The sequence below is a fragment of the Molothrus ater genome, chromosome 1, assembly GCF_012460135.2.
Source record: "Molothrus ater isolate BHLD 08-10-18 breed brown headed cowbird chromosome 1, BPBGC_Mater_1.1, whole genome shotgun sequence".
Lineage (NCBI taxonomy): Eukaryota > Metazoa > Chordata > Aves > Passeriformes > Icteridae > Molothrus > Molothrus ater.
The window spans coordinates 118,752,145-118,775,709 of record NC_050478.2 but is presented as its reverse complement, the minus strand read 5'-3'; the positions used below and the strand labels follow the sequence as shown (position 1 = coordinate 118,775,709).

Genomic DNA, 23,565 nt, shown 5'->3' with positions numbered 1-23,565 from the left:
GCGGCCCGGTGCGGCGGAGCGGGGCCGGGAGAGGGGCTGGGGCCGGGGCCCGGAGCGGGGCGATGGCGGCGGCGGGGAGCGGCGCCTCCGGGAGCGGGATGGCGCAGAAGACCTGGGAGCTGGCGAACAACATGCAGGAGGCGCAGAGCATCGACGAGATCTACAAGTACGACCGCAAGCAGCAGCAGGAGATCCTGGCGGCCAAGCCCTGGACCAAGGAGTGAGTGGGAGCGGAGCGGAGCGGGCGGGCGGGCGGTTTGGGCGGGGAGCACCGGCCTGATCTGAGGGCTCTGCCTTCCCTTCCCTTCCCTTCCGCGGCCTCTGCGCTGCTGCAGCCACCATTACTTCAAGTACTGCAAGATCTCTGCGCTGGCGCTGCTGAAGATGGTGATGCACGCCAGGTCCGGCGGCAATCTGGAGGTGATGGGGCTCATGCTGGGCAAGGTGGACGGGGAGACCATGATCATCATGGACAGCTTCGCCCTGCCCGTGGAGGGCACCGAGACCCGCGTCAACGCGCAGGCCGCCGCCTACGAGTACATGGCTGCCTACATCGAGAACGCCAAGCAGGTAAGGAGAGCTGGCAGGCGGTGTCTGACCCTCCCCGTGGAGATCCTGTGCGTCTGGTGAGCTACAGGAACATCCCTGGGGGGTTGCAGACTTCCTCCCTCCCCCAGTGATGAAGTGCTTGGCCCATTGTCCTGTCTCTCCTCAAACATGAGAGTAAGAACTATGTCAGCAGCACGGAACGCAAGGGCCTGTAAACATTGTCACATACAGATTTCCCCGACTTACTTACTGTAGGTAATCAAAGGCTGGACACAATGATCTTGGAGGTCTTTTCCAACCTCAATGATTCTATGAAAAGTAGTGTATTCTCCTTTCCTTTGTAAGTTCTTTTCATTGCTGAGGAAGTGTTTTTATGGCTGAGGCTGCTGGCTGTGTGAGAGAGTGTTTCTCTAAAATAACTGATACTTCTTTCTAAAAACAGTATGCAAAATTAAATCTATGTGTGCATTGGACATACTTAGTATTTGTAGATCAGAATTATGACATTTATTCTTACCTTCTTCTGAGGTCTTAGTGTCCAGCATGCTGCTCTTTTCCATTAAAAAAGACATATTTGTGAAGAAAATGCCAGTGAAGGAATAAATCAGTTTCAGTTGAACTTAATTATTCATATTTATTTTTGGAAATTTAGATTAACAGACTGACTTGTCTGTTTCCCATCTTTGTCACTTACTATTCAGAGATCCACCTCATATTAAAGCTGACTATACAGTGAAGTTCTCATGTGCAGAGGGATAACAGAAATACAGCTTGGCTCTGATGTGGAAACCAGCACAGCACATCAGGGCATTTGCTGATGTGCCTCTTCAAATACAGGACAATTCTATACTAGAAATAAGAGTTGAAATAACTTTAAATCTCCAGGCTCAAACAGTTTTGATACCCAGTTGACCCACTGATTTTTAAACCAGCTAAAATTAGAAGCCCCTTAGATACTAAGTGGATATAACAGAGGAGTATTTGGGTTCTTTTGGAGAGTTGGACTTACATTCATAGCCTTACATGGAGTTGAAGATATTGAAATGGATGTGCATTAGGCTGAATCATAACATTAGAAAGAGTAAACATAATGCAGAAATATTTATGTTCTGGGGCTTTTTTAAATAATTCATCCCTGTGAGAAAATGCAGAAATAATTCATTTAATCTCGTTTGTTTCCTCTGAAAACAATGTTGTGATGCTAATACTCTTGTTGCAAAAAGTAGGTAACTTGAAGAGATGTCTTTGCCTAAAGATACAGTCATGCTATCTTTAAATACAGATATATTCATAGAATCCCATTCTTAGGTAGAAATACCAAATTTCAAAGTGGTAAATATGTAGCATAAAATTGTAAACAGTTTGTCTTATGTTTAAAACAGTCCAGGTTTCTGTAGGAGTTCTTATGTGACAGGAAATGTTTATTTTCCCATTGTTTATGTTGTTCGGTTTTGTCTGTAGTTGGTTTGATGATTTTGAAAATGAACTTATGTGCAAATAAAATAACTCAGCTTTCCTGGTGCTCTGGCAGAGTTTTTGGGCTGGCTATTTCATATTTGATTTTGGCAAGCACTTGTTCCTGGAACAGCTCTTTCTACCATTAGGTGCTAGTTAATATATCTCCCTATAGAAGTGCTTTATAGATGCTGCCATTCCAGTTACTTGATTCTCCATGGACAGGAGCTGGTCTTAATGCAGTTCAAATGTATCATTTGGCTTTGAAAAATAACACACGTTCTTTAGTGTTTTGTTGGTCTCTGTCATGGGAGTTGCAAAGAAAATATAAATATTCTTCACCAGTTAAAAAATAAAGTAGGCAGTTTGTGGTGTTCTGTCTCATCGTTACTGGAGCAGCCAGTAAACAATTCCTTAGAGAGGATTACAAAAATTCAGTTCATTGGATGTTTATTCTCCTGGGGTTTTTTGGCTTTGCTCCTTTCTCTTCCAGCATTTTTAGAGATTGCCAGGTGTATTATTTGGAAACTCCTATTTTGAGGTTTTATCTGGGAAAAAGTTGTCCAAAATTCATCTTTTGGCTTTTAAACCTGTCTCCAGGCAATAATTTCTGTCACTTCTGGTGTTTGAAAGCATGCCTTTGAAGTTATTTTTTAAACCTACCACTAATCTAATAGTATATGCCTGTGAGATATGTTACCCTACTAAATAATTAATTCTGTGCTGATGGTCCCTACATTATATGAGGTTAGATATACTTGTGTCATATCACTAAGAAATTTCTCAGCCCTGCTGAGCAGCTGCTGCTCACCATCCAGCTGTGTGGAACCTCTTCTGTACTCCAGCTGTCAGTGAAGAAGGAGCTCCAGGCTCCTTGAAGGCCTCTGTGCCATGGCAGCAGCCGCAGCAGAGAATGCCAGTGCTGCTCGTATGGTTTCTAGGGAATATTTCATCATGCATGGAAGTTCCCGTTTATCCTGGCGCGCCTTGCAGCGTGCGGGAAGTGCCGCTGGAGGGCAGCCGGTGCTTTGGGAACGGAGCTGAACGCCGGGGCTGTTCCTTCCCTGCTCTTTCTTAGGTGGGACGCCTGGAAAACGCCATCGGCTGGTACCACAGTCACCCCGGCTACGGCTGCTGGCTCTCGGGCATCGACGTCAGTACCCAGATGCTTAACCAGCAATTTCAGGAACCCTTCGTAGCAGTGGTTGTAAGTACTGGCTGGTGGTGAGAACCCTGCACAGCAAATCACGTTGAGGGGAATAATTTTTGGATTTTTGGATTTCTGTCTCTTAGCATTTTATCAGTGTGTAATTTGTATGATGGAGTTAGATCCACGCTTTAAACTGGTGCCACTCCTTCTGCTTTGCTGGCCACATACTGGGCAAACCAGTCGTGTTGCTTGGCTAGACCATGTTCACTGCATTGTTTCAGTTATGGTATCATTCTTAAGCATTATTTCCTTAGGAAATAATGGAAAATTAGTTTAAAAAATAATTCACTGAAGGTTACTGATACTCCCATCTTTTTAGAGAGTCTTATACCAACAGAAAAAGTACTGTTTATGACAGAACTAACACAATTTGCATGAATTACTTTTCTGAAATAAAATTACTATAAACTTAATTTAAGCCTGTAATAAATAATAAAATGTATGTAATGAGTATTACTTGTATTTCTACAGATTGATCCAACAAGAACAATATCTGCAGGAAAAGTCAATCTTGGAGCTTTTAGGACATATCCTAAGGTAAATAGCTAAAATTACCCAGAATTATCTAGTGTGTGAACACTGAACTGTCTTTAAATGATTGTCTGAGTTTGGTCTGCTGTCCCGTACTGAATGTTCATTCCGAAGGAAAATGTGCCCATACACTTGTTTCTGCATGCCTTTGGATATTGGATTACATTTATAAAGGTTGACTTTTAGTTTGGTTTTCATAGAGTTTTGGCAGTGTTAAATCAATTACACTGTCCAGATTGTGGAGCTGTCCCAGAATTATGTAGCTCCATATAGCTGTTTTTAATGGATATGGTTGTAGGTAGCATTCATCAGAATTGTTTTATGTTAGGTGTTCTCTGTTTATTTTTAGACCTAAAACCAAATATTAATCACATGTTTAATATGTTGTTATTTGCTTTTCATTTTAGAAAAGGAAGGTTCAAAACTATCTACTTAACTTTTTCAAATAAATATTATGAATCTTCACAAACTGATGTACAAAAAAATTAATTAAACAGTGTGAGTTAGGCTTAAAACTAAGAAATCACATCAGTATTGGAGATCTAGGTCTCCAAAGGAATCCTCTCATGTATACTTCTGGCTGTGCTATTTAATTTCAGCCCAGTGAAGTTCAGGTATATCTTTTAAATACCCAGTTGTGAGTGACTCATCAAGAACTTCAGACAGGCATCCAATAAAACAATTACCAAAATTAATTGCTTAATAAAAATTAAATTTTGTAATTAACAAAAATGATTGTGAGAGGTCCAGGCATTATTTTTGTGTTGACAAAAACATAAGATATATTAAAACAGTTTGTGATTCAGGAGAATATTCACTTCTGGGGGCAAAATCTCTTCATAAATACTTAGAGAATTTTGAACAGGGAGAAGAATCCTGTACCTGAAAACCAAATCACATCTGGAAAATGCAGATGAGAAGCATATTTTTATGGAGTTCTCACAGTGGACTGCAGGCAGTTCTTGCTTAGTCGGTAGCTGTGAATGGCACCATCTTGGCTAAACAAGCAACTGAAAGTTTTAGGTATCTCTGAGGCATATCCATGGATGTTTGTTCCCTCTTCTCAAATCTTCCCTCAAAATTTCCAAGAACAGGTAGAGAAATACTGTCTAAGAAGAAGTTTGCCCTTTCTTTGATCTAAGAAATTATCTAATCATAGCTTGCCTTGTTACTCATTTGAAAAAACTCAACTATGACCATAGTTTGCTTTTGATAAACCTACAAATGTAATGACCAGAACACCTAGTAAAGCCAAATGTAAACCTGAGATCCAGGAAAATTCCAAATTTCAGACTACCAAGGGAAATGTCATTTTCTCTAGACAAAAAAAAAAAAAAAAACAAAAAAAAAAACAACTAAAAACAACTAGAATTGCATCAACTAGAAAGTTTTTTGTAAAGTTTAGGCATTTTGAAAAGCCTCAGAATTACTGTGTCATTTTTGCCATTTGTTAAATTTTTAGGGCTATAAACCTCCAGATGAAGGTCCCTCTGAATACCAGACTATTCCACTCAATAAAATAGAAGACTTTGGTGTGCACTGTAAACAGTAAGTAACAAAAAAACTAGTAACTTTTTTGTGTGTGTGTGTGTTTGTGTTTAGGTTAGTGATTCAATTTGACAAAGTAAATTTCTTGTAGTGTTTCAAATCTTGAAGTTCACCGTTGCTTTAGCACTCTTGGTTTTGTGAAAATGGGGTTAGTGGCATTTATCGGGAGACGTTTAAGGGAGAACCCTGCAGAACAAAGATGAACCTGGCTAAAAGCTTTAGCAGCTGATTTCTGAGCACTTAAGTAGTGATGCCTTGTCGGGTCAGATGTCGATTGATCAGCAGGACTGGGGAGGCTGTGATCCCACTGCTCTTCTCAGAAGGGGCAAGTGCTGTGCAGATCCTTTTCTTGCATTACTGGGAGTGTTAATTTATAACACCACTAAAGCCTGGCTTTCAAAATAGGTGTGGTAGGATGCAGGATTGTTTGCCTGTTTGTAACATTTACTGCTACCAGGCATTCCTCAAGAAGTTAGAAGTGATACATGCAAAGCTACAATCATCTGTAAGTTACTACAGTATTGAAGAACCCAGGCATGGAATATGTTGTTAAGAGAATCATTTTAAAAATTCTGGCAATCTCATTTAACAGAACACAGCAGTTTGTGTGGGGATTGTGTATTAAATCTATATATGAATTACTTATACAGAGAATTGGAACTGGCATGAACCCTAAGTGCTTTGAATTTTTGAAGATATTTGCCATTGATAAGGATTTCTTGAGTTGCATGTACTTTGGATGTGACAGTCAAGCAAGACATACTTAGATGGACACTTATTTTGTTTGCATGTTTGTTTTTAAAGGTATTATGCTTTAGAAGTCTCATACTTTAAATCATCTTTGGATCGTAAATTGCTTGAGCTGTTGTGGAACAAGTACTGGGTGAACACTCTCAGTTCTTCTAGTCTGCTCACTGTAAGTACCACAGTTGAGTGCATTGATTCATTCATGAGCCTGAAAGCCAGGCCCTCTGCTGTAAAATGCTTAATAGAACACTGATAGACATAGACCCCACATTAAGAATCTGTCCAGTAAAACAAGAAGGGAAGGTTTTCCTAATCATAAATACTGAAATGTTCCTCATATCTGCTCTGTAAAAGTAGAAGTTAAATTAAATTAAACATGTTTAATTTTACTGAGTTCTCTCTATATATTCAGATTTTGTCTTAAATACTTTTTAACCTTCTATCTATAGAGCACTGCAATGAATAACAGTGTTTAATAAGTAAAAATTTAAGAGAAAATAAACAATGGAACTGTTAAAACTAGGTTACAACAGAAACGGTGCAGGTAAACCTTCAGTGTAACAGCTGAGCATCAAAACCTTTCCTCTGCAGAAGCCAATTTTTTTTTCTCTTGGTCAAAACCAACTGAGTTTTACTTACTCCTACTTAACTTGGGGCATGGGTTGAAAGTAATAAAAAGAACCCAATTCAGGCTTTAGGGATTGAGCATTTGTCAGATGTTCAGCTTCTGTTCTCTTAACCACCACTCATGTTCTATATCACTTCAATTGCAGATATAGATTCAAACATGCAGCACTACACTTTTAAAAACGTTTCACAGATGTGGTTTATTTTGTGTACAAATGCTTGAATTTATAGCCTAAATTCAAAATATTGATTACTTTCTTTCTCCTAAGAATGCTGACTATACCACTGGCCAAGTCTTTGATTTGTCTGAAAAATTAGAACAGTCAGAAGCTCAGCTTGGAAGGGGCAGTTTCATGCTGGGTTTAGAGACTCATGACAAAAAGTCAGAAGACAAACTTGCAAAAGCAACAAGAGACAGGTAAGATAACACATCCATGTGTTCTTTGTGTAAAAAGTATTATTTGGTTTTAAACTTTTCTCATGCCTGCAATTGTAACCTGAGAAGATTTAGAGATAAGAATTACGTTATAGATAGAAATGAAAGACTCCAGAAGTCACTAGTTGTTTTTGAAAGGTAAAGAAAATCTTGCCTCTATTAAAACTACAACGAATTTTTAATTTTATGGGGTTTGGAATAAATTTAACTCCAGTTTATTAAACAAAAAAGTTGTAAAATTCCATCTGTATCTGGCAAACAGAAAAATGTTTTCTCTCTAATGCAAAATTGTAACTTTGCTAGAAATTAGCACATTTTTATGGTCAATCAGGTTGAAACTCACAGTAAGTGAAATTATGGTATGGAACATGATTTTAAGAACTTCTGTTAACAGTCCAGTAAGTTTAGTTTACACTTGTCTAATACTTTTACTAATGTAAAAATATGAACTCTTTTTTTCCTATTTCTTCATTAATGTACCTTTTTTAAGAAATAAGAAAAGCTTGGCTTTTTGCTGTTTGGTTTTTTTTTTTAAGAAGTACCTTACAGATATTGTGGCCTTTATATTTAGCTACCCTGCCTGACAGCAAATACTTGCTGTTGTAAGTTAATAAACTTCTTATCACTAGGTGTACAACATTATTTCAAAGAAGTTGCAGTATTTTCCCTCAGTTTTCCTTATGTTTATTGGTGATCAGCTCTGCTTATTTTGAGCTTTGAAGTACACAAGTTGCTTCTCAGTAATACTCACATCTCTTTCCCAATAGTCTTAAGAATTATATGTGTGCTTAAACTATATCATGTTAGAGTCACCATTTTTCCAAGTAAAATCTTTTAACAGAGGTTAATTGTATCCAACAGCTGGGTTGTTCAAGTACATTGTATTTGGAAAATTTCAGACTTTGAAAACCAAGAAATACTGTACTTTATACAGTGGTACAAACTCAGGTCCATCTATGGAGAAGGCAGAACTCGCATGCATCTTAGGAGTATTCTGAGTGAGATGTAGTCATTACATTGAATAAGGAAAGAATTCTGTAGAATCCCTTGGAAAAGAGTGCAAAAATTGAACAAAATCTGGGATGTTTGCATTTGCATGTTTTCAGACTTTGAGGATTTCTGTCCCTCTTCCCCATCACTTTATCTTGCTAACAGAACAGTTTCCTGTTATTCTCTCCCCCTGACACACATTTGTTTATTTTTCTGGAAAGTTAACAGCTTTTACAAGTTTCCTAACAAACATGATCAAGTTGGAGGGGGGTTGACTTTATAAAAATTAACACTGATTCCATTTTTATATTAATTGCAGAATACATTTGCAGTGGAGTTAATGCTGTTGCTAGCTCACAGCAGCCAGGTTAAGTGATACCTCCCAGTTCCTGTAGGGAAACAGAATAGCAATGCTTTAAAGACATGAGGAGGAGGGAGTTGCTGATAAGTTTGCATTACTGTCTGGAGTCACATAAAACTGACTGCATTTTATTTTCCCCTTGCTCTCACATGTTTACTGTCATTCTAAGAAATAGCTCTTTCTCTGATCATACTACTCAGATCATACTACTTATTTGTTGCAGCAGTTCTAACCATTTTTCTTTCCTGTTTTTATTTAGTCTTCATCAGTAGTTAGTTTATAAACTGTAAGGGATTGGAAGGAATTGTTTTTGTCAAAAATTCTGCTTTCCTGTGCAACAAAAGCTACCGTAGTTCCCGAAACTGAACGTAACACTTTTAGAGATGCATGCTTTTCTTCAATTAGTGATCTTTCCTAACAGAAAAGTCAGTAGAAGGCCTATGCAGACACAGGACAATTAATTTGGTGTCACCCTAAATTACTCTGAAGAAATAAGGCTGCAAAGATCACTAAAGGATTGTTAGACATACCTGCTTAGGGAAAACAGTGCTGTAAAGCATTATCATCAAGGTGCTTGCACTGGACTGTATGATAAGTTCTGTTACCGTTCATGCACATCTCTAAGCCATTTTCTAAGGGAACACATACATTAGCCAAGTTGTGCTCCAAGCTTGCTTTCCCTAGGATTCCTTTATCTGTATAACTGTAATTTGTCCCTAATTCTCCATGCTTTCAGTCCTGATTCATCTTTTGCATTTCTACAGTCTGGTTTTATTTGTTAGTTTGACACTACATTGCCCTATGGCAGACATTGGGGAAAACTTGCATCAATAGGAATCCTTTCAGCTCTTTGAAGGTTTTGCTTTTCACATTACACATTTTGACCAATAACTGATTTGTTTTATAAACTTTTCTTTAATGTTCCATGTAAAGTTTCTCAGAAGAACCATGGTTACTGTACATTACTGTCCTGGGCTTGGGCAAAGGAGATAAAGGTAGAGAGCAGTGAGAGCCTGCAGGTATTGATATCACCTGATAGTTCCATTCCCCTAAGGATTTTTTTTCTTTGTTCAGATGACCATAGAGCCTACTTGCTATTGTTAATGTAAGGTGTCATAAATTGCAAGACAAAGCTTTCTGTTATTTCTGTGGTTTTGTGTGTACAGTTAGTTTGCTTTTTAAGTAACAAAAAGGTATTGGCAACAATAGCTAAATTGCTGTATGTGACTGTTCCTTTCTGGACAGTTTTTAAGATTCATGGGGTTATGGGCACCCTGAACTTCCAAAACAGCTGGATATCTTCAAGGAAAATGACAGTTCAGTTCAGTTTTTGTCCAACATTGAATTTATGCTTGTTTTTCAGCTGCAAGACCACCATAGAAGCTATACATGGATTGATGTCTCAGGTTATTAAGGATAAACTTTTTAATCAAATTAATATAGCTTGAAGTGCATTATCAGTTGATATGTATCTCCAAAGCAGAAAATACCATCATTTCTTTTGCTTGGACTTGTTCAGTTAGGGAAATGAAGCTGAAGTGGAAAATTATTCATTTAATTTGTAGTACTTTAATATTTCCCACCTGTCTGACCAGTTTTAAAGAACAAAATGTTCCTAAATGTAGTGCAACTTTTTGTTCTTTATCATAAACCAGCTCACAGAATTGTTCCAAAGGAAAATAAATGTGACTTACTGGATTTTGCTCTTAGATATTTATCTCTATTATCCAACTGCAATAAAAGAATTTTGAAACTAAATGTGTGTTTTGGGCCTTGATATTTTTGGCAAATGTTTATCTTCTCTTACTCTTTTTCTTATTGTTCTGTGGAAAAGTTCTGTCTGCACAGATTAGATAGGTAACCTGTGTAATGTAAGAAGTTTGTTTCTCAGATTTTAATATCTGCTTAATTTTAAGAATTGAAATCCCACTTGTTTATCTTTCAACAAGTTATTAAATTTAATGGAGCCTTTCCTGATTGAGCTTTACTGCTCCAGCCAGAAATGGTTTCTTTCACAGTAATGAAACATTTATGCATGGTACAACAGTGTTTTGCTTACAGCTTCACACTCATGATGGACATTTTATATTTCTAAATAGTCAATTATTGACCAGCTCTGCAGTGGAACTCATAACATGGTTAATATACCATTATTCTTCTCCTGTAACTCACCTTCTATTGCTTGTCATAGTCATTTGTTGCATACAAAGGAACAAAATGAAAAATTACCTTTGAAATATGCATTAGGCTAATTTCAGGCCACAGATACTAAATGCATTAATCATAATTTCTGGCTTACAATGTGGTGCTGCTGCAGGGCTGATCTAAGTTTGTTTTGGAGGCTTTCATACTGCATTTCAATAATACAAGATGTTTGGATTCCTTTTAAGTTTTCATCTTTAATCCCGAGTTTCCTGGGGGTTTTGGAATGTTTACTTTTGGGATAATTTATGCTTTATACAATATGCCATTATGCTTTATACCTTAAGTAACTGAGTCTCCTTTTCAACCTTAGCTCTGCCTTGATGTGGATTTTGTTTTTGTTTTGGTCTGGAAATTTTAATAGCTATTACTCATTTAGGCCTTTTCATCCAAAGAGATTCCAGTGGATTTGAAGTTAAGATGCAAGTTATACAATGAAAATTTGTAATTCAGCAGTGAAATGAAGATACCCCAAAGCAGAACTTCATCAAGAGTTTTAAAATAGCAGCATCCAAGTGTATAGGAAAAATATGTTTAATCGTAGCTTGTAAATTTGAGATAATTATCAGATGTGCAATTTGGTAGGAGAACAGTTTCATTCTTCTTTCAGCATGATAGTGGTGGTGGGGAGTCAGTAGAAGAAAGCTGTGGTATTTTAATAAGGTATTTATTTTCTTGGATATTGCACTAGTAGACTTTTGTGCAAACAAGCACAGTACGTAATACACTGCAGTTCTTTTTAAGTTCAAGGAAGACAAAGCAAGTGTACCTGGCCAGTGAACTTTTCTTACTTAATTTTCTTCCATGTCTTTGAGACTTTAAATTGAGCACACAGCCATTATCCCAGTCAGTGTGTGTTTAGTTTACACAAAGCACCCTGCTTTTGAGAGATATATTCCTAATATGTATCTCTTGTTGCTACTTTGTAGAATTCTCTTTGCATGATCCAAAAGTTTTGCACATCTTGTATCTACCTAAAATACAAAATAATAGTTTCATCTCATATTAGTCTATGACTATATTTAAAATGTCCTTGTTTGTGATAGGAGTGAACTGAATTTTTCTGCATGTAGGCTCACACACCATGTTTTTAGACACAGATGGTTTCAAAATACCAAGTTGTTTTATAAACTGTAGCAATATGAATGCTGATGCTCATGTGAACAGTTGTCCATTGAGTTAGGTGTCTTCTTACTTGCTGAGCATATGGTGTTACAACTCAGTTTAAAATTGTACATGTAGTGGGGCTGTACCTGCTGCCTGCATAGGATCCTTTCTGCAGTGTTCAGGAATCAGAAGAACAGGGCCTTTGTCTTTGAACAGCCATTTTTAATGTTAGCATTATTCCAAGTTCTGAGATCAGAAAGAATTCCATGCGTTGAGGATCATTACCACAAAGGAGTCATCCCCATCTACACTTACAAACTGGTGTATCCTGAACAATGGAGAATCTTTCATGGATAGATGCCTTAATTCTACCAAGCAGTTGTGAGACTTCAAAAATATTAGTAATAAGGGTATTCTTGAGAACAGTACACGTTGTTCAGATCAATCAATTTGTTGTTCCCCATTTGCAACCACTTTTTATTTAGAAATCAGTTTATGCAAATGAGTGCCACATAATCAGGTAGCTGACAGCTGAAGTAATGCAGTAAGTACTAATGCACATACAGATGGGTTCTCTTTGGTAAGATATTGGAGACAGGCATGCATTCCAAATTATTGAGTGCCTTTTACATTTCAATAAATAAAAATCTTAATGAACACAAATAACTTCTTCATCTAACAGTATTTGCCAACATACTAAACTTACAGAATGCTGAATTGTATTTGAACTTCTTCCTATCCTGTTCTGTTTTTCTTTTTTGAAGCATACCTGTACGCTCACCTTTCTCATGTGTGCAAATTACATTTTAAAATAATCTATACATACTAATACCACCAAAATCCAAAGAAATACGTGTGTATTTGTGACAATCAAATACAAAGGACTACCCTGAAATTCCTGATAGAATATTGGTTTGCCTTATTGTGAATGGGCTAAAAGCAGAGCCATTCAGATTTATTCTGTGATTATTGGGACAAAGATTATCCTATCAGATATCCTACATAGCTTCATTGTCCTATCAGATCTGCTACTCCTTTCAAGTCCCCTTCAAATGTTTGGTAAGGAATGGAATGGCAGCTCCAATAAATTAATTTATTGCCTGAAGATTGAATGGCTTGGCTTCTGTTGCAACCGAACGAGAAAAAAGATACAATGTTTTTTCTTGCTTTTTTATTTTTTAAATTTACTGCATGGAGTAATGCAGCTGTGAGAGACTGGCTTCTGCTTCTGTTTCCCTGTTGTCCTGTCCTCCAGCCTACATAAAAGGAAAATAGGCAAGAGAAGGTGAGGGGGTGTGGGAAATGCCCTGCTGATGGACCATCTCCAAAGACAGCTGTAGGAATGCTGCTAGGGAGAGCACCTGAACCTGGCCACTTTTTTACCTGTTTTGAATGGATCTAGTAGCTTCCTAGAGCATTTCTAGCTCTATTAGCATGGCATGGAGTGATGAACAATTTTGTTTGTTACCTTTATGTTTATTAGCTTTCATCATATCATCACCTCAGCCTTCTCTCTAAATTGTTACATCTGAGCTTTTTTATGTTGTCATTATAAAGCTGCCACTTTACCCACTTGACAATTTTATTTGCTTTCCATACATCATAAATCCTAATTTGACCTTGACACGCAGAACCCAGACCTGCACTGTACTCAATATTTGGGTGCACCAAAATTTTAGGGAGAGGCAAAATAGTTCTCCCTCATTCCCTTGTCTTGCTTGTAAAAAGCTAATGAGGTGATCAGGCTATTTATTAGGGTCAATTTTTTTCTAAATATGTATGAGCTGCATCCAGAAGCTCCCATTCGTATCCTGAAGCACACAGATTTTCAAAACCTCAGCCCTTACTCTGAGGGAAAATGGGAGTTAGTAAATGTTCAGTGTTTGCCTAGATTTCTTACATTAGATACCTACTGAAGAGTGAGCCTTTCTCAAGGCTTATACTAAAGGGGAATTTTAAATAAGAAGCTCAGTACACTGAAGAAAGACAAATTTTAGAATATGTTTCAGTCCCAAAAACTCTTTCTGGCACCATTAGCCACAGGTATCTGGGTTTTGTCACAAACTCCAATCTTTACTCTTAACAAGCAGCCCCACTCAAGTCAAGGAATATTTTTGCTTCGGAAAAAGCTAATAAAAAGGCTGACCTTAAGCTTTTGCTTTTGAGAAGTGTCACGAGTTCTTCAGTTGTTCCTTACCTCACATTCATGCCAGGACTGAAGAAATATTCCTTGAGCTTTCCATAAATTATCTTTGATTCTAGTACTGGAATAACAGGCATCTGTGACCTGGTTACAAGAGCTCTGTTCACCATCTATCTTTGGTATTCCTTGAAAAACTTGCTTTACCCCTGTTCAGACCCTGTCTGACAAGGGACTCTCTCATTTTCCTTGCTTTGGTGGCAGTGTGTGCACGTGTGCTCAGCTTAAATAGAATGAGCTCTCCTAAACTTGATATTTAATAAATGAAGCATAATGTTCTTGCATTTCTATCACTTGTGCCTTTATAAAGTTTTGACTGCAGCTGGTTTTGGATATTTTACCCTAATTTGTCCAGTGTTTCATGAAACTTCAGTGTGACAGACATATTTGCTTTAGAAAGTATGAGGTTGCCATGAACCTGGGTACAGGATCACTCCTGCACAGCGTAGTACATTCCCCCAAGTACATGCAGTGTTTCTACAGTAGTCCTCCATTTATTATGAACTGTAATGCCAGTTATTATTTAATATCAATTATGAAAAGTTGAAGAATACAAGCTGTAAAGCTAATTGCTGATATGTTACTATTTTGTGTATAAGGTTAAAAATATAGTAAATGTAATTAAATATTAATCATCTTACTCATTTTCTCCCTTTGCTAAATTTTGGAACTTTCTTTTATTTTATGTCAGTGTTTTGAAATAAGCTTGATATGTTACTTTCTCTTTGATAAATATGCTATTTATTTAATCTATTTTTATGGCTTTGCCCCAAAAATTCCAAATCAGAACTGGACTCTCATTTTGCCATTAAAATTTTTCACTGCGAGACATCAAGCACTGGAACTGGCTTCCCAGGGAAGTGGTTGAGTCACCATCACTGCAGGTATTTAAAAGACATGTATGTGTGGCACTTAGGGACATGGTTTAGTTGTGGACTTGGCAGTGCTAGGGCAATGATCTTTCCAATCTTAATGATACTATTATATTTAAAATTATATTTAAAGTATTTACTGAAATCTTTGTATTTTGTATATCATACCGTAAACTAGGTTAAGATAAAATGATAAAACCAAATACTTTAAAAATTTAAAAGCCAGAAAAATGTAAATACTACACAGCTGAGATAGCATCATTTTAAAGTGCAAGTCCCTAAGAGTTAAAAATTATTAAAATATGGGGTGATAAAATATAAGATTAATTGCATGCACATAGAACTTTTTTTGTGTGTCAAGTCTTGAAGAACTGACATCAGAGAGTATCCAGTTAGTTGAAAGATTTTTCTTGAGTTAAAAACAATTATGCTAAACCTTTAAGGAATTAATGAAGTATCTTGTTCCTCAGGGTGTATTTTTATGAGCTGTAGTTTTACTTTTCAGAGCCTCAGAATAATATCCACAAGGAAATATGTAATTTAGGAAAGTTAATTTTGACCCTCAGATGAAACCTCTGGCATATGAAATATTTGCTGTGACGTTTGGTTTGTTTTTAATTATGAAAAATTGCCTCATAGAGGACTTTCTGAAAAGTACAGTATTCTGGGAAGTAGTATGGTCCAGTGGATAGGTCACAGGACTGCATCTCAGGAGAATGGGGTTTTCTTCCTGGCCTTTCAAAAATGAGGAGTGCATAAACTTTAGCAAGGCATTTTTGCCAGAGCTAGTGTCTGTTTCCCTCTATGAAATAAAAAGATTGATCATTAGCCTTTTAAAAATGTAGATGATAAAGCAAATGTAAGTATTACTGGGTTTATGCACTAACATAACATCTCTAGTTTGTCAGACATTACCACCTTTAATAACAATTTGTAATAATGCTGTTACCAAAGAATGTTTACTCTGTTTTGCATAGTTTTTCTCTTCAGATCACCACAGATAGGAAATGGCTAAGCCCTTTGAGGGATTATAAATGTATTGTGTTCAGAACTCTTCATTTTCAGCTGAAAGATGCATTCAACTCCTATGTAAATTTGTCCATCATTTCCTGTGTGAATTTCTGTTTGCTCTAGCCCAGATTACCTTAGGGCTTATGTGCAACTGCAGTGGCATTACTTTATTATAAAAGGAAATTAATTTATATGCCTGCATCTAATGGCATGCAATCTTTAGTAATTACAACCATCTGAACTTTCTTCTCCAGCTGAAGACAAGTTGCATTCACATCATTTGAGGTTAGAATTAAGCTTATATTTTAAATCTGTTTCTAAGGGAGGCATTTTCAGCCTGAGTTCTACAAAGATGTAACTAGAGAAAATGGCAGATACTGTTTCAACTGAAACAAGATGTATTTTATATGGTGATACAAGCTCCAAACTAGCTCCTCGTTTTCCCAAGTTTGTGTGGAATTGTTCCTTTTCCACTTTAAAAATTCTTAGGACATCTAGGTAAAACTGAGAGTAGCAAAAATGATTTAACACAAATATTTATGTAAATTATCAGCTGGGGACAAATAACATAAATAACATTTTACACTATTTAAGAATAAAGAATGAGTGTGTGAGTACTCAGATATCTATACAATGTTTGACAAAATAATGCTGAGATGTCAGTATATCTTTGGACTGTTTCTGAATCATAGCAGCATATCATAATTTTTACTTTCTATTCTTGATTTGACTGTTAAACTTCATTACAAAATTTGCCAAACTGTTATTTCCTCTATGGTAAAAACTTGATATTTTGAATTATTTTCTATCACTCATCTTTGGAAACAGGATTTTGCATTTCCCAAATCTACATTGTCATCTCTGCTGGAGGTAAGATAAAACGTTCATTAAAAGAAAAAGTAAACACTACAAGATACATTAAAAGATAAAATGTTTGTCCTAACAAACAAATACTTTTCTAATAACTTCACCTTTGTTTCCAGGCTCCAACAGATTTTAATGCTGCAGATCTGAGATGCCACTTCATTGTCTTTGGTGACTGAAGGTGCTCCAGTCCCAGATGCTTAATTGTTCTGATCATGTAGGTGTGTAGTGCAGATGATTTGAAGAGGTTTGTCCATCTCAGTGTGAAATTAGCTGTAGTAGTATGTTGCATAAATACAAGCAGCTCTCTAAAGCTTCAACTTCCTTGTTTTAAATTAAGAGTTTTGCTTGCCCCAGCCTGCATACTGGTTGGGTTGCACAAAGCAGACTTGAGAAACTTAACAACTTGTGAGGTTATAGTAGTTGTAACCAGGCAATCATGGTTTAATAGGATAAAAACTTTTACCTTATTTGAAGTTCTAGAAGGATCAAATGATACAAATACAGATCTTAACTTCAGACTGAACTTGCTCTATTGAAAGGCAGTCTCTTTAAAGATAGTTGAACTTTCTCTTTCCTCCCTTATGTTTTGTTGTTGTTGTGTTTTGGGGTTTTTTAATTATAATAATTTCAAGGTATTTGTTTACTCCTCATAAACATTAAAGCCGTTCATTTATCTCTGAAATCCTTTGACAAAGTTGTCTGGCTGCCTAGAGCACCAGGTTTTACTTCTAACAGGAAAAAAGATGTGTAGATCTCTTGTCCATGCTGCTACAGAAAATGAGCCAAAGAATTGAACTGTGGTCTCTTGTTAATGTTGTATGTTCTTTTGAATGCAATGCTTCTCCTTCAAAGACTTTTTTCTTCTAACATGGTTTGTTAGCTTTCTAAAAGGAAGTCTAAGGATGTGAATTAATCTTGCAAAAGGAAGGCAACATGAAATGTAGACTTTCTCCTGTTCTGAACTTAGAGCAAACCTTTGCAGAGGCTCAGTATTGTTGCTAAATAAATGTAGAACCACTGTACTGTGCATAGATAATAGGGAAAGCAGGGTGATGTGTAAGTGTTCTTGGCTTTAGGAAAAAGATATTGTGATCAATGACATCGTCCATGTAAGTAAAACAAGAAAATAACCTATCCCCTGTAATGGCATTTAAATAATTTCAAGCCAAAAGAATATAAAATCCCATTCTTTCCTCCCCACCTTTCTTAGGATGTAGGAACAAAATGCTGTGTTGATATGAGATGGGAGTTTGAGATGGTGGCTTCAGGTCTGCAGGCAACAGTGTACATACGAGGATTATAACACTGCTAATTCTCCATTTTTATAGATACTTATATCATTTTTCACTTAGAGGTCTGAATAATATAATTCCTAACATCTGTTGATCCAAAATGAATTTTTACTCAGTACAAATTTAGAAGCCAAAGTCTTAAGCATCAATATTAAACTTCTTGTTTTATGGTAGACTTTTTTGTCTAAAAATAGTGTGCTAGCTAAGGAATAGAATATGCAGCAGCCAAACATTCATGAAACATTTATGGCTTTATCCCATTTATTAGTGTTAGGACTGAATGGACTTTACGTAGTCATAGATATTGGTATTGGGACCAGTCACTTCAACATCTTTGTTGGTGACATGGATTATAGGATCAGGTGTACCCTCAGCAAGTTTACTGACAACACCAAGCTGTGTGGTGTGGTAACATGCTGGACAGGACGAATACCACCCAGAGGGACCTTAAAAGGCTTGAGAGGTGGGCCCATGCAAACTTCCTGAAGTTCAACAAGGCCAGGTGCAAGGTCCTGCACCCAGGTAAGAGCAATCCCAAGCACAAGTATGGGCTGGGCTGAGAAAGGACAAGAAGTCTGACATGTCTCAGCAGTGTCCACTCACAGCCCAGAAAGCCCACCTGTGTCCTGGGCTCCATCAAAATAAGTGTGGCCAGCAGGTCAAGGGAGGCGATTCTTCCTGTCTACTCCACTCTCGTGAGACCCCACCTGGAGTACTTATGTCCAGGTCTGGGGCCCCTTAAACAAGAAAGGCATGGAGCTGTTGGAATGTGTTCAGAGGAGGGCCACTAAGTTGATTACAGGGCTGGAGCACCTCTCCTATGAAGTCAGGCTGAGAGAGCTGGGGTCATTCAACCTGGAGAGGCTCCAGGGAGACCTTACAGCACCCTCCCACTACCTAAATGGGCCAACAAGAAGAACACAAATGGACTTTTCACAAGGGCATGCTGTGATAGGACAAGGGGGAATGGCTTTAAGCTGAAGGAGGGTAGCTTTGGATTAGCTATTAGGAAGAAATTCTTTGTGAGGGTGGTGAGGTACTGGAATAGTAGTTAATGGTTGCCCAGAGAAGTTATGGATGTCTCATCCCTGGAAGTGTTCAAGGCCAGATTGGATGGGGCATTAATCTGGTCTACTGGAAGGTGTCCCTGCCCATGGAAGGGGAGTTAGAATGAGATGATCATTAAATGGACCTTTAAGGTCCCTACAACCAAACCATTCTAGGATTCTACAATTCTATGATTTCTCAAATATTGGAGCCACCACCACAGGCCCAAGAGCACAACGATGGCCACAGCCCAGCTCTGCCACTGCAGCGTGGCAGTGAGGAGCGGGTGTCTCTGGGCCATGTCATCCTGCTCCAGTTCCTGCAGCAGCCGAGTCATCTCCTGTCTCAGCATTTCCTCACACTGCCACATGCGCTCACGTGTGGCCTCATCCAGCTCCCTGTTGACCATCCGTGGGTGATGGATGAGGATGTTCCGCACCACTTTAAAGAACAGTCGGGCAGCCATGGCCTGGATGAAGAGGGAGAGAAAGGGTCAAGTGGGTCTGGGAAGGAGCGGGGAGCAGGTAGGAGAAGGGATGAGGCTGGGCTGGCAGGGGCTTGGGCTCTTGATGCAGGGGGAGAATCCACATTTCTGTCCCAGCTCTTGCCCAGCCCAGCCTCCCCTCACGGGCTTACCTCTGGTCCAGGCCCTCAAAACCACCTATTGTGACCCATCTCCTAGGATGTCATGGGGCCAAAGCCCATCACAGACACTCCCAGCCCTACCCTGGCTCTGCAGCTGTCCCTGGCAGCCTGAGCCTTGATAGCCTCAAAGGACAGACCCACCTGGCAGGACAGGTAACAGGGGTAGGATACAAGGGTGGCTTCTTTATACTAGGTGAGAAGATGCTAGAAATTCTCTTCATGTCTAATAGTGCCAATGCCAGCCAGCTCCAAGACAGACCCACCACTGGCCAAGGCCCATCACTGATGGTAGTAGCACCTCAGGATAACATATTTAAGAAGGGGGGAGAGAAACTTGTGCAACACTAGCAGCTAGAAAACAGAAGTGAGAATATGGAAGAGAAACAGTTCTGCAGAGCCCCAGGTCAGAGAAGAAGGAGAAGATGGAGGAGGAGGAGGAGGAACACCAGGCACGAGGGCAGAGATTCCCCTGCAGTCCATAGCCAAGACCATGGTGAGTCAAGATGTGGCCCTGCAGCCCATGGAAGTCTGCAGTGGAGCAGGCAGACACCTCTGGATGTGCCTGAAGGAGGTTTTTGACTCTGTGGGAAGCCCATGCTAGAACAGACAACAGTGTATAAAAGCTTCTCCAAAGCAGGAAGGAGTGACAGTCCCCACAACCCCCATTCCCCTATTTGCTCTGCTCCATGTTTTTTAGAATCTTATATTTTCTACCTTTGAAAACATAAAACCCAAATTGAAATTAATTGGACCAAGTTATTTCAGACATATTTTACACAATAAAACACGTCTGTTCCTAACCACATTTTGTGTCATTTTTCCTGTAAGAGAAATGAAGTCATAATCTCAGTTTCATTGGAAGAAAACACCCTGAACCTTCTCCAGACTGGACAGTCCCAGCACTCTCAACTACTCCTTAAAAGAGAGATGCTTCAGTCATCTTTACAGCCCTCAGCTGGTCTCTCTCTGGTATGTCCCTGTCTTGTACTGAAGAGCTCAGAGCCAGACACTGGCACTCCAGGGTGTGGCCTCAGCACTGCTGAATAAAAAGGGCAGGATCTTCTTCTACAATCGGCAATATTCCTCTAAGGCAGCCCAGGATACCGTTTGCTTTCCTTGCTGCTACACTGGACAGTCTGGTGTCCACCAGGACCTCCATGTCATTTTCTGCCAAGCTGCTTTCCAGCTGGTCTTTGCTGGTGCCTGGGGCTGTTCCTCCCCATGGGCCAGGCTTTGCACTTTCCCTTGATGAACTTTTTTGGGCTCCCCTTGGCTCATTTCTCCAGCCTGTTGAAGTCCTTCCTCATGGCAGCACAACCCACTGGAGTATCAGCCACTCTTCCCACTTTTGTGTCATCAGCAACTAATTATCATACTAAAAAGTGTGATATAATTGATTAAACAAAACAAAACAAACAACCAACCAACCCACACTGGAATAATGTTGCACCATAAAAAAAATTAATTAAACATTTGCTAACATGTTGTTTGTTTTTTTTCTTCGTAGAACTTTACTGTCGAATACAATATTCACTCCATTTATAAAACCATTAACTTCTCCAATTCAAGCATGAGGAAAAGGAAGCATATGATCTTGGTTTTGCCAGTAGTCTATGCTCACAAAAAAAGTCTGGCATGGAGGAAGAAGAGGCAACACCAAACAGAAAAACTGCTGGTTAACAAGATTTAAAAACAGATAGCCTTATTAAGACATTAATAAGACAAAGAGCTCTTTGTAGGGGTGGGCAGCATGGGGGATGTTGTTCAAAGTCCATTTGCATTAGCAGGTTTCAAAGATTTCTTCTGGGACAAATTAGAGAGCTGGACAATCACCAACAGCAGGGGGTTTAACAAGGGCAAGTTCTAGATTCTACACCTGGGATGGGCTACCCTGGACGTACGTACAGACCGGGAATGAGAGGCTAGAAAGCAATGCCACAGAAAGGGACCTGGGGATCCTGGCTGAAGAAAGCTGAATGTGAGTCAGCAGTGCCCCGGCAGCTAGGAGGGCCAACCCTGCCCTGGGGTGCATCAGGCACAGCATTAGGCAAGGGAGGGAATTGTTCTGCTCTGCTCTGGGGCAGCCTCACCTTGAGTGCTATTGTCCACAAAAACTGTACTTATTACTCGGTGTGCAACAAGCCAATAATAACACACTTCAGAAGGGCATTGATTATTTATTTCCAAATTGCACAAGCCTGAGTGCAATTGATTATTTATTTCCAAATTGCACAAGCCCGAGTGCCTGGTGGAATTCCACAAATCAAGCACACAAACTACCAAAACATTTTACAATTTATACAATTTAGCAAATAAAGGAATTAGTGTTCATTGGCCAATAGTTACATAGTTTCCTATGAATTAATTATGAATTAATATTCTACTATTGGCTAACAATTCTCTTGCTTCTTTTGCTAATTAGTCCACATGCCCACATGCCCAATCTTTCTCTTCTTTTGGGTCAGTGGTCTCTGAGTTGGAAGTTGCAGATCTCCCCCTGCTGGAATTACCTTTCACTCAGTTGGAGCTGTTATTAGTTATTCTCTTATCTTCAGAGTTCTACCAGATATCTGTGTAGGTCATAAATTCTGCATTCTTTGTGTCCAGTATCAGTCGGGATCCTTTTTCCCAAGCTTTGTTAACCTCCCCCTTGGTCTCAGATCATTGAAGCATGTCAAGCCCTAAACTTTAACAAGGTAATTCTACAAACAAGTAATTTGTTCTTCTAGATATCATAGATATCACAGATATTACTTAGAGTTTGCTTGTTAGCTGCTGTTTCACGAGTTAAACCTCCCTTGTTGATTGAACTTGAAAGTATACAAAGATCAAACATGAAATAACATACTTTAAAAAGTTTTTACGTAATCCACATTTTGCAACAGTCCTGTGTGCAGTTGTGGGTACAACAGTATAAAAATGACATGAAGCTGTTACAGAGGGTCCAAAGGAGGGCAGGGAGGATAGTGAAGGGCCTGCAGAAGAAGCTGTATGAGGAGCGGCTGAGGTCACCTTTCCTGTTCAGCTTGGAGGACACTGAGGGGAGACCTCATTGCAGTTCACTATTTCCTCATGGGGGAAGGTGCAAGGTCATGCACTGATCTCTTCTCTATGGCATCCAGTGACAGGACTCCAGGGAATGGCCCAAAGTTGTGTCAGAAGAGGATTAGGTTGGTTATGAGGAAAATGTTTTCCAACCAGAGGGCGGTTGGGCCCTGGAACAGGCTCTCTGGGGAAGTGGTCACAACACCAAGGGTAATAAGAGTTCGAGAAGCATCAGAGCAATGCACTCAGGCATGTGAAAAATGCCAATCACTTGTTTTTAAAATTTTAAAAGTTTAATAGTAATAAAATGGTTATAAAAATAGTAATACAATTAGAGTAACAATAACTTGGACAATTTGAATTAGGACAATATGAGACAATAGAAACAAAGAGTTACGGACGTCCGGGTATCTTTTTCTGTGCAGCAGAAAAAGGACACCTGTTAACAGAGGATTAACCCTTAAAAACAATAACCTGTTGCATATTCATACATCTCATACATGATGCATAAATTCCATCCAAACACGGGATTCTGTCTGGTCATCATGAACTTATTCCTCTGAATCCTAACGGCGTCATTCTGCCTTAGAGAGGTGGGCAGAAGGTAATTTCTCCTGATAATGGAGCAATAAATTCTCTTTCTCTGAAAGATTTAGGTGTCCTGCGACTGCTATCTCTGTGCAAGTCCTTTCTTTAGAAAAAAAAAGTATCCTACATAGCATAGTTTCTATTTTAACATTTTGTTATAAATGATCAATCGAAAGACAAATTATCAAAAATGCTAAAAGATTTATTTATCTTTTTCCGCGACCAAAATACGGTT

At 38.7% G+C, this 23,565-nt stretch overlaps 1 protein-coding gene across 1 annotated transcript; it reads left to right on the top strand.

The window, feature by feature from the left end:
* Positions 1-22: 22 nt before the first annotated feature.
* Positions 23-10,212, top strand: COPS5 (COP9 signalosome subunit 5). Its single transcript, XM_036401768.2, has 8 exons — positions 23-220; positions 336-570; positions 3,083-3,211; positions 3,686-3,751; positions 5,208-5,293; positions 6,098-6,209; positions 6,937-7,085; positions 9,818-10,212. Exons 1-8 carry the CDS (start codon positions 63-65, stop codon positions 9,900-9,902), a joined length of 1,020 nt encoding a protein of 339 aa, XP_036257661.1. The 5' UTR covers positions 23-62; the 3' UTR covers positions 9,903-10,212.
* Positions 10,213-23,565: the final 13,353 nt, after the last annotated feature.